This window comes from Spodoptera frugiperda, chromosome 2 (genome assembly GCF_023101765.2).
Source record: "Spodoptera frugiperda isolate SF20-4 chromosome 2, AGI-APGP_CSIRO_Sfru_2.0, whole genome shotgun sequence".
Classification (NCBI taxonomy): domain Eukaryota; kingdom Metazoa; phylum Arthropoda; class Insecta; order Lepidoptera; family Noctuidae; genus Spodoptera; species Spodoptera frugiperda.
Window position 1 is genome coordinate 9,661,038 of NC_064213.1, and position 14,216 is coordinate 9,675,253.

Sequence of the window (14,216 nt, forward strand, 5' to 3'; positions counted from 1 at the left end):
TACTTTCTAAGATTATTTAGACGCTAAGCGTGGTTATTAATGCTCAAACCTTCTCCGCGTGGGAAGAGGCCTTTGGGTAGCAGTAGCCACTTATAGGCTGGTGATGTGTACCTATGTAAAGGAATTTTTTGCCAGTTACGTATAAGGACCAGAGAATTGTATCCAATATCTTGTACTTACATGAGACTATTGAGTAAATTAGTATAAAATAACGCTTGTTTTGACTTTGACTCTAGAAAACATAGACTGCATGGCAGTAATATAGAGGTGACTAAATGCGATCATTATCTTATCATCTTAAACATGAATGAACAGATGTGCAATATTGTCCTGTGTGTTTAGCATGCCAATGCAATGAACTGATTGTGTTGTCGTAATGCTACTCGCATCGAATGTACAATGATTTTTATCATGTCTACGTGTTGGTATTGATGACATAAAATCAATGTAAATTGACTCGGTAACCTGAAACTAGGATCTTTGGAGAAAAATAGATACGTCTAGATAGATAAAATTAAGAGCTCCAATAATTAGAATATCATGAAATCTATTTCTCTTCGAGGTAAGTTAGTGAGATAGGCACATCATATAGGGACCCAGAGGTCTTGAAACAGCCACACTAGAGGAAAGACTAACTTGATCTAAGGTACAGAAACGGTTGATTAAACAATTAATTAAGTAATTATAGAGCTTGTAAGAATGACTCATACACATAGGTCTATTTATATAGTGTAAAATTAATTTAAGCTTTGATTTATTAAGTTCGTGCAAACAATCGACCTTAAATGAACGGCAGGCCAAGGTTACTAAGCTAGTATTGTCTCGAGCGAATAGTATTTTATAATGAAGCTTAGCTTTATTATTTATTTAGCTTATTAACTAACATTTTTTACAATTTATTAGCTATGAAAGTGTGCCTAGAATAATTAAATTATAAAGGTGAATTGTTATCTGTTGCTTCGTTGGTATTCGTTGGCAAATACCTAGTACAACGTCTTTTTTTTCACTAATTGGGTTTATAATAAAACCTTGTCTCCTGACTCTTGTCTATAGAAGTTCTTGGGTGTTGAAGATAAGCCTGTGCCTCTATACATTATTCTTTATTTGATTGTCTGGACTTTAAAACAGACTATGACCCCTGTCCTGAGTTTGTGTCGGCATTTCTACTTCAAAGTAGTCTGATAGAAAATGCCGGCCTCATCTAGTTATTTTAAAGATTGACGTGTTATCTTATAACCAACTTGCAAAAATAAATATCATTCATAAAATCTATAAACATGTATTCTTCATTTGCTATTCTTTTATTTAGGCAATTTTGCAGTGTTTATACAAAACCGATTTCCTAGACAATATTTTATTCATCTTACGTTTATAGATAGGCCATATTTTGTTTCAGTTATTTGTTTGCACGTAACCGGTTTGCCCTGGTTATATCGACACAATCAGTTAATTCCGATATCCTTGAATGCAAACTAAGAGAAGGGAAGCGAAGCACGTATTGTGAATTGTGATATCTATTAACTTTTTAATAGGATAACAATGTCGTTTTACATATGTAATTGTTTGCGTGTTTGAATGTTTAATTAGGTTGAAAAGGAGCCTGCTTACTGCAGAATTTTTAGTAGCAGCTCAAGAAGCTCAAAAAGCCCAAAAAGCTTTTTGGATATTAGGTACGTAGGTCTCCTAACTAGAGGTACCCTTAAACGTTGCGCACCAATAGACTTCTTAACGTTATGTCAACATACATACAACATACAAGACATAACTTCTTACAGTTATGACAATAGAAAAATTTTAACTTCCTTATTGTGTCTCTTCACTTTTCAGTAAAATAGTACCCACAATGCCGGAATCATCAGTGGTCTTCGGTACGAACGAAAAATGGCGAATAAACCGCAACATTCTGGTGTTGGGGTTCGCGTTCATGGTGCATTTCACTGCTTTCCACGGCACTGCCAACCTGCAGAGCTCAGTGAACAGCGACGCAGGCGCCGGAACATTTACCCTGGCAGCTATATACTTCTCACTAATTCTGTCTAATATACTCCTACCGGCTGTTGTAATCAAGTAAGTGCTGGTTTTTTAACGTGTGTTATACCGAAGCGTAACGCTATGCTTTTAGAAATTCACGTTGTATAGTAGCGCCCACATACATTAATATAATACTGTCTATAGACACAGTTGAGAGGTGGCATTTCTAAAGCTTAAGTCGTTCCTAAATATTTAGTTTCTAAGTAGTACTATTTTTTGAATTTATCAAATGCATTTTACCTATTCTAATCGTTTCAACCACTCACTTCTACAGATGGCTGGGCTGCAAGTGGGCTGTGGCTATATCTTTCATAGCTTACATGCCGTTTATAGCGGCACAGTTCTACCCACGACTCTATACCCTGGTGCCAGCGGGTATGATGGTGGGGTTCGGCGGGGGACCGCTTTGGTGTGCTAAATGCACCTATTTGTCAGTGGTAAGAAGATTGAGTTGCCTCCTCTCTAGTACATAATAAATAGCTTTTAGTTCCACAAAGTAGAGCCTGAGAAAGAAAGTTTCTCTATTAATGTATGTGAGGAAACCGTGATTTTCAGTTAACATCTTTTAACAGTTAGCATTTTTGTTTAGTTTCTTTTTAGATTATGTAAATTAAATGCATATATTCATTGCTTTTAACTTTTAGCACTTCATTTTTAAATTTGGTATGTATGTAACAGGTTTGTTTCCTACTTCCAGAATATGTAACTTACGGAAGTAAACTTTTTGTGAACAACGACCTCTACAAAGGCAAATGTTAATAAATTGTGTCGTTCTAATTGTACAAGTATTCTAAGCTCACTAAGGAACTAACGAACTAGTTTTATACGACCTAAACGACATTTATAAGCCTAAGAGCTCACTATAATATAGCAGGCTATGTTCAAACTAGGATTATAATAAACTAACTAGGTACCTCTACTATGAAGGTGCTTAAAATGTATGCACACGTACATTTTTCATTACAAAAATACCGTATGTCATATTTTTTTGGTTTGTATAAGACCCGTATACGATTCCACGATTATCATTCATTGGCTTATGTAGGTATTTACATATTAATATACACCTAAGGAAGTAGCTCATATATTTTTGTATGAATTGCTACGTTTAAAGAATACGTATAGCTTCATTTAGTTTTGGACCCTTCAATTGTCTATTGATAAAGTTTGGCATATAAATTATCGCATATTGGGACACAGTGGAGCTACGCATGAAATTAACCGGCGTTAATAGCAGTAGCCGAGCCTTAAAATTATGTTAATTCTAGTTTCGTGTATCCTAAGCCGAGGTTATGATATATTGTATTCAAAAATTATAAGGGTCAAGCCTAGGATGGCACCGACTGAAATTGTTAATGACTTTTCTAACAGTATTGGCTTTGAATCTAATATACCGATTACAAAACAATGTAAATTACTAGACCCGGCCATTCACCTTTTCTATTTTAGGTGCAAATATATAATTAAATACATACATACCTATTCGCATCCTTTTCAATCCTTCGCCTTTGTCGCATAGGGATAGTTTGTCTAGGGATAGGCCAAAATCACAGAGCGCCACCTACCTATTACGATCCTCACGTACTTCACATTGGCTTCCATCACATTCATGCTCCTTATCATAAAAACACGAATAAATTATATTATTTTCCATTTTGCTAACCCGTTCCTGTGGAACGGTTGAAATGTTAAGGGCAAAGGTACTTATATTGTATCGAATAACTTTTCCAGGTAGCGGAACCTTACGCCAAGCTGTCAGGTGTGTCAGCTGAAGTGCTAGTAGTACGGTTCTTTGGACTCTTCTTCATGTTCTACCAGATGGCACAGATCTGGGGGAACCTGATATCTTCTGCAAGTAAGTATATCATAATACCAACTTTAATTTAGGCAGGAACAATAAGTCGCTTCTCCCGTGATACATGCACTTCTATGGATTTAATGTAAGCATCATATAACCTTATGCATTTTGTTATCCAAGACAGTTATTTTAGTATAGGTACTAGGTCTGGCCTTTATTGGCAATACCATTTAACAGATATATATTATACCTATTTTAATAGTGTCTTTTCTTTCGAAACGAAGTGATTGTGGAGCAACTCTTCTTTCTTCATTTTGATTACATAATTCTTCAATCGTGTATGTAATCATACGCATAGGCGTACAATATACAAAGTAAATTCAATTTGCAATCACTCATCAATAAAATGATATACCAAGTGGGACGTATTTCCTGCGAGCTAATAGAAGGATGCAGTTTAAAGTTTAATTAAAATCATCATCCGTCATTATGTCTAATGTCTAGTCATGTACGTATTAATATTTATGAATACTTAATGATTATGAGCCGATCTTGGCAACTTGAGAATTAATGTAAGAAAGACTAAAAACTCACACTTCGTCTGACTAGCGAATCGAATATGAGATTAATCACTATCGCTACTATGCTGTAGTAGCACTTTTTACACCTGATGCCAAAATAAAACAAACTTATTTTTAACAAATATTTAGATAATTGGCGATTAAAATCTTTTTTCAGTAACTACAAGGTCGATGATCATAGACAAAAACTTATTTACGCATGATTAGCAACACAAAAACGACACACAACTAAATAAACATTGAATAACTAAATAAACAAATAAATACTACAATACAAGGTCATATTAATTCGGAACATACTTCCTTGCATAGACAAGAGTTTAGTGAAAGTTTAGCCAAATTGCACGATGTCAATGACCTTGGGGGTTTAGTGCTAGACAACTATACAATTCCTGTGATATCAGTAGGAAGTAGGATATTAGGAAGTATGAATTATACGACTGATGACTACCTGATTGGTCGAGTTATCACCTGTTTGCTGATCTTGATTTCGTATTTGTTCTTTTTTTTATGAAACTTGCCGGTAATCCAGCAGATGTATTACCTGATGGTAAGCAATCGCCGCCGCCCATGGACACTAGAAACACCAGAGGCTTTACAAGTGCGTTACCGGCTTTTTCGGAGTTAGGAATTTAAGGGTTGTTGTTCGGGAATGGGGATGGGGAAGATTGGGAATGGGGGAATTGGGCCTCCGGTAACCTCACTCACACAACGAAACACAACAAGCGTTGTTTCACGTCGGTTTTCTCTAAGTTAGCTAAGTGTGATTAAGCTTTTAGATGTTTGCTACTTTTGCTTTCCAGCAATCATATTCATTGTTACACCTAGCTTAGCACTGGTGGAACCGAACTCAACTAAGCTATGTTTTTTATATGGAAAGATGCGTGTGAGAGATGGATGGCTTTCCTACTATCGATACATCGCATACTCGAGTTGCGCATCTTCCTCGTACAACTACTTTGCGACAGTGCATCTTCATAGCACATCTTACTCGCACAGCTACATAGCTTAGTATCAGTGGAAACGGTCACATAGTTTCACAACTCAGCTATTGCGTCTTCGTAGCGTAGTTACATGGCATATCTCTGGTGGGAGAGTATTCAAATGAGTACTTTTTTTAATTCAGTATAGTCTCTTACAATGTATTAAGATCTCACATTATAATCAGTAGGGTCTCTAACGTTAAGACGACACGTTAGATTTATATTCATGGTAGTTATTAAACCTAATGTTTGTTTTACATTTCAGTTCTATCATCTAACTTAGGCGATGAGCCAGGACTATGGAACGCGACGTCAAGCTTAGCAGATTTATTCACAAATGAAACTAGTTTGCCTACTGTTGACTTCGGGTCTACTTGCGGCGTCAACTTCTGCAGTGCCAGTGCATCTCATGTAGGTCTTTAAATGTTACATCATAAAATGTTCGTTATTCCAATATTGTAGCAGTTGTTATTCTTCTCGCAGTACTTACAGTTACACTATCATAAAACTGCTGCTGATCATGGAGTTAAAAGTTTTCGGATTGGCGCAACTATTTCCACTTAATTAATAGCTCAAAAACATATTTTGTCTGGTATGAAGTATAACATAATATGTGTGACAATTAGATAGACTAAGAATATGAAGTTAGTGTTGCCCCACAAGACTTATACCTAGTTTGATCAGAGGTGGCTATTCCATAGAATCTATTCCAAATCAAAAACTTTGTGATCACCAGCCATCCTCCTACAAAATTAGACATTAATCATGTCACCATTTGTTACCAGGGCAATACAAATCTGCAACCTCCTTCAGAACTGAAGATCCAGGTGATAGCGGGAGTATTCCTTGCGTGTATGGCTGCTGCAGTCTTATTGGTGGCCTTTGGAGTCGACTCACTTACCAGGTAAACCGTTTTCTGAATGTGTGTAATTGAGGAATGACTTGGTCGACAATGTAGCTCGACTAGTTTCAATTCATTCATAGTCATGAGTTAATGATCTATATATAACTATGGCTTGAAACCATCATTAATTTAAAAGTGATGTTTTTTTTAGCTTAACGTGTACATTACGGCACGTGATGTCGCTATACTATGTACATCCGCTTTTCACCATTTATAAGTCCCATGTAATAGGGGGTGAGCCTATTGCCATATACTGAGCACAATTCCAATCTCCGTGCTACTACTAGAAATTATCGAAAATCAGAAAAAAAACCCAGTAATTCTCTGCTTGACACGGGAATCAAACTCGAGACCCCTTGTCCGCCAGTCGCACTTGCCACCACTCCACCAACGAGGCAGCTTCTTAGCAGTTTTTTTTAGCTTCTTCTATTTAATAGCGGTCTCCGTTTAGTTATTCTCTTTTCCCATTCACAGATACACCGGAGGTCGTAACACAGCATGTCAGGGTAAGTCTGGAGTCCGTTTGTTGGCAGTAACTCTTCGACAGCTGCGACACAAGTACCAACTGCTTCTACTACCTGTCATAGGGTATATTGGAGCTGAACAAGCTTTCATGGCAGCTGATTTTACACAGGTTAGTGTTTTTGAGAATTATTATAAATGTTTAATTTCGTGAATTAGTTGTATGTTTGTAATTAATCGTAATTTCGAAGTTTGTTCGTTGTACTTATTTATAATGCCTGTTGATGTAGGTAGAGCAAGATTACGTTTTGCCCGTTGCATATCTAAATTCATAAGGAGTACTGGTGTTTATTATTAAGTTAAATAGTATTTTAGCAGGGCATCAATATATTTTAATGTTATGTGATAATTGTGTATTTATGATTACTTTTATTTTATTGACCGTTTAATTAATCAAATGACTAATGGATGCAACTGTATAAAACACGACCGTTTGTGATTATTAAGCCAATTATTAATATTACTGTTGAAAGAATTCCTACTTATTTCACCAACAATTTACTTACCTACATATTATTAAAATATTTTAACAACGCCTTCAACAAAAAACTATTAGTTGTCGAATTACGTATAGCTATAACAATTTGCCCAGGCGTTCATCGGGTGCGCGTACGGCATCAGTAACATTGGGTACGTGATGATTTGCTTCGGAGTGTTCAACGCGTTGGCTGCCCCCGTCGCCGGAGCTCTCGTCAAGGTCACCGGCAGGTTCCCTGTTATGGTCACTGCACTGGTAAGGGATACTCAAAAATTATATAAAATATTAAGAGGAGAACCTACCTATATACCGTAATATATTGTATTAGTTATGCTCTCATCATATAATATAATATTTACTGTTAATCTTTTTGTATTATTCAATATTTACTTACCTATACTGTTACAGGACACGTGCGTGAATCTGACACATACCGTTCATAAATGATCATAGATCAACAAAAAATAACTAAATTCTAGTTTTTATGACAGCGTGTGGAGTTATTATGAAGTAAAATTTAAGCCATGTCGTCTTCTCGGTTATGTTATGATAACGATATAGAGTTTAGATCTAACTGTGTTTTACGTTTTAAAAGTAAGTTGTCTAATTACATGTTTTATGTATTTTCAGTTGTTAAACCTATGTCTCCTCACATCTCTGCTGTACTGGCGTCCGGAGCCCGAGCAATGGTTGGTGTTCTACGCGCTCGCCGCCATCTGGGGCACTGCTGATGCTGTGTGGCTGGTGCAAGTTAATGGTACGTTCTCTTTTTACCATCTCTAAAATACACAGAAAGCTCTATGAAGAGACGAGTGGAAGGAGGGTAGGGAGGCCTTTGCCTTGGAGTGGGACGACTATGGCTAAATAAAATCTGTAAAACACATTTTTTTAGAAGGATATTTATTGCCAAAACTCTAAATTGAAGATTTAAGAGTCTAACTAAAAGTATTTATTTCTTTGATATATTGTAAATAATAAACATTGGTGTTTATTGCAGCATTTTCAGGCATCCTATTCCCCGGCAACGAAGAAGCCGCTTACTCCAACTTCCGTCTGTGGGAGGCGACCGGCAGCGTGCTGTCGTACGCCACTGCGCCGTACTTGTGTGTTAGGACAAGGTGATAAAATAATATATTGTTCTACTACACTTAATTACCACTGTATATCGTTTTCTTAAACTATCCGATGTGTATAAGCCTTTGGTCAAAAGTGGCCACTTATAGGCAGTCATTCATGTCCCTGACTAGTGACTTCAGTGTTGTGTGATAGTGAGTTAGGTTCATTATCAGTTAGGTCCAATCAAGTGTGTGAGTTAGTCGTTTTTACAAAATATACCATTGGTATTACTGATATCCTGTATGACATATACCCTATCATACATGAAATAAAAATATTTTAACAAGTTCCCACCCTTTTTCCATTTCAGATTATACTGCCTATTAGGCTTTCTACTGGTCGGCTTCCTAGGCTACAGCATCATAGAGCTGATGGAATACAAAGTGAAGAAAGCTCATCATCTCGAAAGGAACTTTGAACTTGTGGAAAAGAAACCTGAACAAGAATCACTAAGACAACCTTCTGAAGCCGAAGGAGACTACTGAAGGTAGAATTAAGAAGTAAGTATGAAGAATACATGATATTGTGAGTTTTTACATGTTTGTTTGTTTGTGTACTGTATTTTATAGTGTTCATTAATTAGAGTTTCAAATAAATATGACTGGGATCAAAAATGTGGTCTCCAGTTGTTGCATGTCATTTCAGATTATTGTATCTGTCTATTTCTGGTAGAAAATTTAATCTTAATATATTCAGTAGTTTTATATTTAACTATTGTTAAAATTTCATCCTCATAGTGTGTACATTAATAAGTTTATTATGTTTAACAATTAATTAAAAGGCATGTAAGATAGTTTTAAATAGTAGTAAGTAGGTAAATGAGTTGATTACATTTACCTAAGAAATATTTCTGATTTAATTAGGTTAAAATCTTGTTGGAGAGTGGTAGAAGTAAAAATAATATGACTAAATTTTAAAAATCATAGTTCTAAATTGGAAAGTTGTGTAAAAATAAAATAAAACAATAAAAAAGTAGTTTCATTAAATTGTCGCTTTTATTTCTCTTCACATAAATACTTAAAGGGTTGGATCGTACTCGACCGGCTAGACAAGCTAAACAATAACTAAGTACAATGTTCGCAGGGAAACTAACAAAGTGACTAAACCCTTGTTATACACAATAATTATACATTAAAAATAACAATAACCGAAGTTATATCGAAGACAAGACGCAAAAACATTAAAAAATCACGATTTTTATGCAATCAAACTTGTATACCGGACTTCTTAGATGGAGATACATAGGTAAACTTTACTTAGCATGTGTATTTATTTAGTATTCCTTCTGTTTCGTCCATAAACAGTGTATTCATCAAAAGAAAATGACAATTTAATAGGTTCTCAAATCAAATGCTAAGTCTTTTTTACATGTCTATGTAGGTTCGTTCATACAACAATCAACTTTTTTTAAGATCAAGAAACTTCTTGGATCAAAAAATTACAAAAAAAAAAATAGGTATTTGATGAAGTAGTAAAAATTAGTTTTCGTAACAAATGCACTATTTTATGTCTATGTAGATCAGGAGGATACAACAACAAACTTTTTCAGGATCAAAAATACAAAATGTAGGTGGTTGATGTAATAGTAAAAATTTGTTCTTGTGACAAACATAGTGCAGAAAATACAAAAATACCTGATGTATCTCCAACTTTCTATAAGATGGTATTTTATTAATGTAAAACTGTTTAATAGTGAGTTAAGTCTTTTGATATAAAGTAAATTTTCAGTACTACAGAGTACCGAACTACTAACTTACCAAGTAATAATACAAAATGTACTATTTTGGTGTATTAAACATTACCTGTTTACATTTTGTACATATTAAACAGTTATCCATGAATAAAATAGCGCCATTTGTAAAGTACTTATGAGAACTGTGTAGGTACAAATTGACACACCCTATGCATAATATCCAGTAAGTCACTGTTTACATTAGTTACTTGATAAAAGCTGTGATCAAATATATAAAGTTCTATTAAAATAATCACTTATTAACAATAATTCGTCAAGTAATCTATGTATAGAAAACTATTTATTATTATGTATTATTATCGTCCAATTTAAAGCGTACAACCGTAATACTTTTCTGAAAGTGTTATGATTATTAAAATAATAATATTGTAATTATATTTTTTATTATTCTAATTAAGGAAGACTGTTTAAGGCACAGTTTATTCTACGTACCGAAATAGCACCTTACGATTTTGATGATATGTTGGTCGTTATATGATTATTAAGGTCACTGGTGAGTTTTCTTATTTGGAACTTGGAATATTTTGACTTGAAAACACAATGAAAATGTTCTTTACCGTTCTCAATCGTGTTTTTGTAAAGCTTATTTGATATTTTTGTTAGTTTTCTTCAGCTAACTATTATGACGACAAATATGTGTAGTTGTTTATGGATTCGAGTAATCAGTTGTTACCAAAAAACATAGTTTTACACGAAACATTGTAACCATCTCTGTGTTAATTAATTATCTCAATGTTCCAAGTCAAAATATCATTACAAAAGTATTTTCAATATATTTTTTCCTGTAACAGGGTAAGTAGTATTATTGGATCCACATTCTAACTATACAAGATGTGTACACATCCCCAGTAACCCGTTTTACCTACTAAATAAGTATATCGTTTATTTAACCATTCTATTTTGGCAATTAAGGAGATTACCACAGGAAAACCACGTTTTTATACAATATCTGTAGGAATTACAACCTAGATCTATTTTAAACGACGTCTGTGATCGTAACTGGTCAAATCGTAAAAACAAAAAGAAATTAAACATTGAGATTGACCTCAATACAATTTTGGTATAATTTGATCCATTGAATATATATAAAATACCAGTATTCTATCGATGTATTAAAAAAAGATCATCTCTAGAACCAGTTACGCCACAACACCTACGAGCAGTCGTTACATTATTTACATAACTCTCCATATTACAGAAAACAATAATTACAAGGAAATATTATGCTCACTGTGAAGTTAAGTCCTCTATACAACTAACTAAACAATTTAACTACAATGTATTTAATTGTAGATCGGTATTACTGAGCTTTCTTCAGGTGTGGTGACAATAAATGCTATCGTAAATCCACGCATATATAACTATACATCTATACAACTACTGTATTTATATACAAACCGTTTATATCTTTGTGACCCTGTAGACGTGTAGCCTCGATTCTTTAAGCAATATTTCTTTACAAAACGGCCATTATATACACAAAATATTTAAGTTACACAGGGTCTTAGCACCGAAGTAATTTCGTTATTAGCAAAACATTTTTGTATGCAAGTATTAATTTGGGGCGATGACAAAATTCTTAAACTGACCCCATATTTTATATATTTCGATAATGAATTAACATACAAAAATATTTCTTACGCAAGTATTACATTTAAAACATTTGGACGGCAACTCGTTTATTATATACAAAACAAAAACTTATATAACTAAAAGTATAAACTAAAGCGTCTTATAGTAACTAAATGCAAAATCTATGAACAAGAAGACTGTACGAATGCAGGCAGATGACTATAATTAAACTAGTATTATTATGATTGTTAAAAATGATTCAGAATCTGACAAATGAAAATATTTAAGTCGAGGCCTTAAAAATGGTTTCAGACGTCAATGTCTGAGTTGATGTATCATGAATACAGCCCTTTATTTCCACAGAAAATTATCAAAATAATATACGAGTATATGAAACATACTGTATTGGGTGGAATTAAATAAGAGCATAGTCTTGTATTTTCTATGTGAACAAAAAGCGGTTGTGCAGGAACGATACGCGTTAAAAATACTAGGTACTTTCGAAGTGACCCTAACTGGGGCTGGTTGTGTTGCTCCGGGGCTCCGACTTGAGCGCGGCGCCGTTTATCCTGGGCGCCATAGCGAGGGTGTTGGTGGCGGCCTGGCACTGCGCGCACGGCTCCAGCCGCCTCGCCAGCACAGCCCGCAGTTTGAGAGCCGGCCCTAACTTCATCTGCAGCATCCCTGTTAGGTGGTCTTCTGTGAGAAGGGGGAGGCCAGCTCCGTCGATTCTTTGTTCACGGAAATTCTGGAAAAGAATAAAAACGATTGTGTTATTTACTTGAGCTTTAGTAATATGTAATTGTACTAGGTATTTACTTGGTTGACAGATGTTTCATAGAACTAATAAAATCGAATTTACTACATAATATTGACAAAATCTATTTCTTCATTAATTTATTCTGTATTTTTAATTCTAAACTAATAAAACGTAATAAGTAAGCAGCGTCCAAAATATTAACTCATTATGAAGTTTTAATCCAAGTTATTTTGGAGATTACAAGGTTTTACAGTATATTAGACATCAACGCGCTGCGGTAAAGGTGCACCTGTCTCCCACAATCTCAGCATCGACGAGGCGCAACTACGAAAGCTCTTGATACTTGATATTTTTTATATTTTATTCCAATAGTGAGTATTGCAAAACAAAATATCTTTGTAAAAGTTACTGCCTGTTCACTTTAATTACACGCCAGAACTGTGTCAAGTCATACAAAAACCTGCATTATAGTGTGTAACCCTATTAATCTAATTATAGTACCGACGTGCATATTCATATCTCTTCATAGGCTTTTAACTCTGTTACACAGCCGGATATATGCAATTAATATCGAATATAGCTACCAGTTGGAAGGCATTCACTATTTAAATTACTTTATGATAGTTTTGAGATGGGTCTATTGTGTTAAATGAAAAGCATCAAGACGATTTGCGGGCAGGTCGCGGGCGGCGCGTCCAGCGACCTGTCATCTCCGCGGGAACGTTGACAAAAACCGCGCCGCCTACGTGACGTCCTGTGTCCCCCCTCCCCCTCCACGCCGCGGCCCGCTCTCCTCTCGTCGCACCGCTCGACCACTTTTTACAGCGCGACATTTGCCCGGAGTTCGATCCGTGTCATCCGACTTATTTCTTTTTTAAATTGCGCCGACGTTCGATTATTTTATTTTTTAATTTTATAAGGCTTCGACCGGCCGTCGAGCGGTAAAAAGCGATAGCGTATAAAAAGTCTATGAATAATTAAAGTGAGATAGCTACTGGCTAGATGATGGGAACGTAGCGGCGACAGGTCGGCGCGGCTCGGCTGAGGGACAGGTCAATTTGCGGCGCTCGTTTTGTTCCTTTTGAGATTGCCATTAGCGTTATCCAGGGCTTGGGAGCAAATTTACTTTTATGCAAATGTGGAGCCATTCGCCGCTGAGCGAGATTAGAAAACTTCTCGTTCTAATATATTGAAATTAAATAAAGTGGAACGAAAGAGCGGCCTGTTGGAGCGGACAAGTGGTTTGGGGGCATGTTTATGTTTAATGGAGTTTATGGAGCCACGGAATCGGACCAGGACCCTAATGTGTGCCCCGGGGTCACAAGTGACCCAAACCGTTCAAATGAAGCGGAATGATATTCAAGAAAATTGTTTAATTATGGCTCAAATTACTGGTTCGGGGAAGCAAGCCAGACCTGTTTCGGCGGTGACCTTTTTATCTGGACGGTTCAAAGTCAAAGGGAGAGTCTATGGTGATTTTTTGTTCACATGTTTACCATAGGAGACGTAGGTTTTAAATGAGAGATTTATATGCCTCGAGAGAAGGCTGTGTTTCTATACACATACTTTAACTGAAATTTACAAAAACCATGGTGCAAGTTGTTTCAAATAAATGTTTGTAGTACTCTCAATAAACAGTTTAGTGCTCTACATTGTTATTGGACTTATTTTACAGAATTTATGGCATCTAATGGTAAAAACATAGGCACCGTCATATT

At 35.5% G+C, this 14,216-nt stretch overlaps 2 protein-coding genes across 7 annotated transcripts in view; one reads left to right on the forward strand and one right to left on the reverse strand.

Moving 5' to 3' along the window:
* The first annotated feature begins 1,831 nt into the window (after positions 1-1,831).
* LOC118269122 (UNC93-like protein) lies at positions 1,832-9,569 on the forward strand. The gene is made up of 10 exons (XM_050701988.1): positions 1,832-2,067; positions 2,306-2,468; positions 3,763-3,886; positions 5,659-5,804; positions 6,179-6,297; positions 6,772-6,931; positions 7,412-7,552; positions 7,928-8,054; positions 8,295-8,415; positions 8,724-9,569. Exons 1-10 carry the CDS (start codon positions 1,844-1,846, stop codon positions 8,896-8,898), a joined length of 1,500 nt encoding a protein of 499 aa, XP_050557945.1. The 5' UTR covers positions 1,832-1,843; the 3' UTR covers positions 8,899-9,569.
* The window catches only part of LOC118269123 (uncharacterized), a 258,041-nt gene continuing 253,211 nt past the window's right edge, over positions 9,387-14,216 (reverse strand). For all 6 annotated transcript variants that reach the window (XM_050701998.1, XM_050702024.1, XM_050702019.1 and 3 more), the window contains one exon: positions 9,387-12,486. In XM_050701998.1, coding sequence (XP_050557955.1) covers positions 12,250-12,486 — 237 coding nt within the window. In that variant the 3' untranslated portion in view covers positions 9,387-12,249. The remainder of the gene's footprint in view (positions 12,487-14,216) is intronic.

Bases quoted from the DNA above. Each gene is read 5' to 3' on its own strand.
- LOC118269122 (XM_050701988.1), top strand. From the start codon at position 1,844: ATGCCGGAATCATCAGTGGTCTTCGGTACGAACGAAAAATGGCGAATA. The intron at 6,298-6,771 runs GTAAACCGTTTT...TCCCATTCACAG, and splicing joins GGAGTCGACTCACTTACCAG to ATACACCGGAGGTCGTAACA. The intron at 6,932-7,411 runs GTTAGTGTTTTT...CAATTTGCCCAG, and splicing joins TGGCAGCTGATTTTACACAG to GCGTTCATCGGGTGCGCGTA.